General features: G+C 43.5%; 1 protein-coding gene across 1 annotated transcript; it reads left to right on the forward strand.

Moving 5' to 3' along the window:
• Window positions 1–1,201: 1,201 nt before the first annotated feature.
• On the forward strand, window positions 1,202–3,019 carry LOC142999637 (uncharacterized). The gene is made up of 5 exons (XM_076149260.1): window positions 1,202–1,447; window positions 1,625–1,954; window positions 2,140–2,505; window positions 2,694–2,813; window positions 2,937–3,019. The coding sequence occupies exons 1-5, from the start codon at window positions 1,405–1,407 to the stop codon at window positions 3,017–3,019; spliced, it is 942 nt and encodes a 313-aa protein (XP_076005375.1). The 5' UTR covers window positions 1,202–1,404.
• Window positions 3,020–4,868: the final 1,849 nt, after the last annotated feature.

Raw genomic sequence — 4,868 nt, forward strand, 5'->3', positions numbered from 1 at the left:
TCATGTTTGTAATGACACGCACACGCACACACACAGCAACATCCTCCTGGACTGCTCCCCAACTACATGAACTGCTGCCCCAGGAGAGAGACTCTGAATAATAGGACTGTATTGTGCTTTCTTTCTCTTTCTCATCTCTTTCTTGCATGTTATTTTCTAATGCATGTTTGTGTGTATTGCCTTGCATGCCTATTTTTTGTACCTCTGTGTAACCACACTGGAAGTTCCTATTGCACACCCAGCCGTCTGCGGAGAGGGAATCTCTCTTGAAATTATTATTATTAGTTTTTTTTTTTTCAGGGACAATGCAGTGCACATTATTACACACATAGCCATCACAAATCAATGCATAACAGAGTATGTAGATGTGTTACATGAAAGGTTTCTAGCCAGATGGCTAATTTGCAACCCCAGTCCCTGGTCAGGCCTTTCTAAACCAAAAACATAACATGTAGTTGTCTAAAAAGTTATTTAAATTAAAAAAAGTTGTTGTGTACGTGTGCATACACCTCTCTATACACATAAAGACCAATATCAAACATCAAAGGTATAGTCTGAGTCAGACGACACCAAACCATACACATCAGAACAAACGCAGCATAAGAACAACACAAACAGTAAATCACATGACAACACAAACCCCAGACACCCTGCCGCTCTCACCGAAGCGAACACCAAGGCATCTAGCACAGACAGTACAATAATACCTGGACAGTAGAGTGTGTGTACTGTAATTGCCCTTCCTGAGGTCTCTTCCTTTTTTCCTTATACATGAAGGTTTTCACCACAGTTTTTCCTCGTCTTCCTAGAGAGCTTTGGGCAGAGTGCTGGATTTTCCTGATGTTGTGGGTCTGTAAAGCGCTTTGAGACATTGTATGTGATATTGGGCTATACAAATAAAATTGACTTGACTTTACTTGGAAAATCTGCTGGTTGCAAGTGGGCGTGGTCGAAATGGGTAGATGCAGCTGATTCCAAGGAATAGAGGGGGAAATCATTTTGATTCAACATGTCACATTAGACCTAATGAGACAAATCGTCCTGTTGTCATAAGAAGGCAACTGTTGCCTAAGATTTACTTTTCCTTGGATCGCTCATGTGTGATTTCCTTCCTTGTCCAAACTATAAGCATTGGACCAACAGGTTTGCAAAAGTTTCCCCAGTTTCTATCTATGAACCCAAGATATCAGGCAGGAACAAGTAACTGCTTCACCATTAACTTGGCAAACCTCTGTTCAGCTGACTGCAAAACCTTAGTACTGGTGAAGCTGCATGTGACAGGAAGTGTGCAACTGAAACCTATTTTCCGTGAAAACCATTCAGTTGTGCTTCCTGTCTCGGCCATCTCATACCGTCTTTCTCTTGCTGCAATACACAAAAGCTTTCTAACGAGAACATTGCAAGATGATCCTGATATGGCTTCTACTGCTTCTTATCCATGAGGGATGTAAGTATATGCTTTCATTTTGAAAATGTGCTATCAATTATTGCTTTTTTCAACAGTGTAGTAAAGGAATTATGACCAATTACAGCATTGGCCCAATTCCAAAAAAGCTTTACATTTGTTGCTGTTGTGATTGTAACAGTAATGTGTATTTGTGTGTTCTGCTCCCCCTGAACCCAGACACGCTGATGCCAGTGACCACAGTTCAGCTTGATGAACCTGCAACCTTTACGTGTGTTGTCACCGATGAGGAATACAGCAATACTCGCATCAAGTGGTACAAACAGAGTACTGGTGGTAATCTGATACTGATTTCTACACTTATGAAATCTGTTTCAGAACCAATACTTGATCAAATGTTTGAGCCGTCAAGATTTAAAGCAATCTATGTCGAAGATATCAGCAATCTGACTATTTTGAGGACAACCCGAGAGGACGAAGCCATTTATCACTGTGCGATCTCTAGTTGGAGGCAGGCCGTGTGGAGTGGGACCTATTTGTCTGTAAAAGGTAACATGTAGCTTTAATTAGAGCCTCAGATGTCTGATTTTACTGAGGTTCTCAATTTTCCCTCTCATACACATATTGGAGAAAATGATGTTTCTGTTAAATTCAAATGTAAGGAAATCCTTCTAAAAATCTGAAGACATCCTTGGTATTCCTACATTTCTTTCCATTTCATTTACAAACTGCAGGAAATTCTCTGAGGACATCCGACCTGATTATTGTGCAAGAGCCCACAGTGTCTGATCCAGTCCATCCAGGAGACTCAGTGTCTCTCCAGTGTTCGGTCCTCTCTGGATCTAAAGACGAAATGTGTCCCGATCGCAGTGTGTTCTGGTTCAAAGCTGGTTCTGATAAATCCCATCCAGACATCATCTACACAAACATAAATCCCCCTGACAGATGTGAAAGCAGTCCTGGCGCTCATTCTTCTCTAAAGAGCTGCGTCTACAGCTTCTCTAAGAACGTCAGCTCCTCTGATGCTGGGACTTATTACTGTGCTGTGGCCACATGTGGGGAGATTTGGTTTGGAAATGGAACAAAACTGGACATTGAAGGTGACTGCAGTTTTTGGTTCAACTAAACTTACGATTTCTTGTGACCTGAAGTTCTTTTGCCTACCTATGTTGAACGCACTTATTGGAAGTCCCTTTGGATAAAAGCGTCTGCTAAATGACTGTAATGTAATGTAACTCTGCACAAAGTAAAAATGTTATATTTATTTCCTCTGTTCCTCTTGTTTCAGCAAACAGCTTATGCTCAGTTGGAGATTTATGGAAGTTTGTTTTCTCTGCTTATTCCGCCATAAGTGTGATTGTCATAGCTGCCCTCATTCAAGCCATCAAGACAAAAGCATGCTGCAAAGGTATTTCTCTACTCACTGTTGCCTTTTTGCCAGTTTATCCACCGGATTCTCGGTCAACATAACGATTAAATTAATCTTTATTCACTGCTGTTAACATGTTTTCATTATTATTTCATAATCCAGAGCTGCAAACAAATACTGCAGCAGCCAGAGGTGATCAATGGAGTCAGCAGGTAGGGAAAGTTATAATGGATCGATACAAATAGTAGCAATGACTTCTGGTACTAATACTGCTACTGCATGACATGTATGTGCTGTATTTCCATAGAGAGACATGAGGGATTATTCTGCAGTCGTCTTTGCCGTGAAGAAAACTGCAAGCAGAGATGTAAAAGCAGCAGAGCGAGATCAGATCTACGCTGCAGTCAGAGCTTTTGGACTGGATTAGCAGGTCAAACAGTGGATTACTCAGCAGCAAATACTGCACTATGTAAATGTTTTGTTTTTAAATGCTTGTGTACTACAATCTGTTTGTTCTATGTGGCTATCAGTTATGATATGTGCAACATATTGGGATACCATAACCGTAGAAATAAGGGATTGCAGGTCAGATTATTGAGCCACATGTAGATACTGTGAAACAGACATAGAGTGTGACAGTGCCATCGTAACAGAGGTATGCTCTGGGCACATATCTTGTTTGACCTCAATGAAAGCTCTGAGGCCAGGGGATTAACAGGCTCTGTGTGTTGAGGCTGTCAACAGATGTCTTCTCACTGATTAGAAACGTCTTGATGCTAAATTCATTCAGTCGCCTATGACTGAAGCATTTGGCCAGGAGAAGATGTTATCAGGTGGCGCCCAAATTAATTAACCAGTCCCTGAACCTCTTTGTCCTCCAGTTGGTTGGTCAGCAGCGATGGACAGTCGCTGTCCATCTTCTAATGGCTTCCAGCTCAACTCCTCCCTGTGTTCCAAAGCCAACAAGATGCTCCTCTGCCTCCCCCAACCTACGAGCAGCTTCCTGACCCTTCCTGCTATTTCCAGGAGACCATCAGTTCAATCAGGATGATCCTCTTCACATGCTTAGACCAAATGATGACTTATGGCCTAAGGGTGGTTTAGAGGACCTGGGTAAAATGTAGTATCCTTCCCAGGTCCACCCTCATCTGCCATGATGGTGCCAGTTGCAGGAGGCCTTTCTTGGTCTTGTTAGCGGAGGATGGTGACTTCTCCCCTTACTTGATTAACTGTATGGATGGAGCAGGTCAGTCTGTCTTCTGTCTCACCTTCCCCAAGATGTCAGCCAGTGCTCCGAGGAACATGTCTTGGTATATCCAGCCCTGGCTAAGTGCATAACTTGCACAGTGGGTCCTCCCTCTTTCCCCACGTGTGTAGGTTCATTGGTGTTTGGTCAGTGCCGTACACTGACCAGAGAAGGAAAGAGATGTGGAAGGGCTCCAGCCTCTAAAGCATGGGCCATGTGATCTTCCACATTGGCAACTCCCACTGAGTCCAGGCTCCTTGTGTTTCAGGTTCCTAGGCCTTTGACCTCCGTCCTACCTCCTCCAGGTATCAGACCTCGGCTTTGATCATAGCTCTCCTTTGCCTTCAGTCTGCTTTCCTTCCTTTTTTGGGTGGTTGGAAGTCTCCCCGTGCTCAGATTCCCTATGGTGTGCCTCAACCTCCCTATGTCTCTGCCTGTGCCACCGATGTGTCAGCTGGCCATTTGTGTACTGATCTTAAGGGGGTAGCTGGTAGCTGTACGATGGGGGTAGCTGTACAGACGTCTAGTATAGCCCCACCTGTGAAGATGTTTATTATACTCCCCTCTTGACTCCTTCCACGGATGTCAGAGGTACGTCTTACCAGACTTTGAACTTGCCTGGTAAACCTCAGCCCTCGATCTTTCTCAGCCACTTGCCTGTTCCACTGACCTGGATGTGTTGCTTCTGTCAGAGAGAGCGGCATCACACCACCTAGACATTTTAGGTTGGAGTATCTGTTTACCTATTCTACCTGACAGATATGGTAAACACTGAGCAAAGTAGTTTCAATCTCATTACAACACCAGCTCTTGGTCACTTTCTGGTCTGACTGTGTTCCTGTCTTATC

The sequence above is a fragment of the Genypterus blacodes genome, unplaced genomic scaffold (genome assembly GCF_046128005.1).
Source record: "Genypterus blacodes isolate CSIRO-AG114 ecotype Tasmania unplaced genomic scaffold, CSIRO-AGI_Gbla_v1 ptg000044l_1, whole genome shotgun sequence".
NCBI classification, from domain to species: domain Eukaryota; kingdom Metazoa; phylum Chordata; class Actinopteri; order Ophidiiformes; family Ophidiidae; genus Genypterus; species Genypterus blacodes.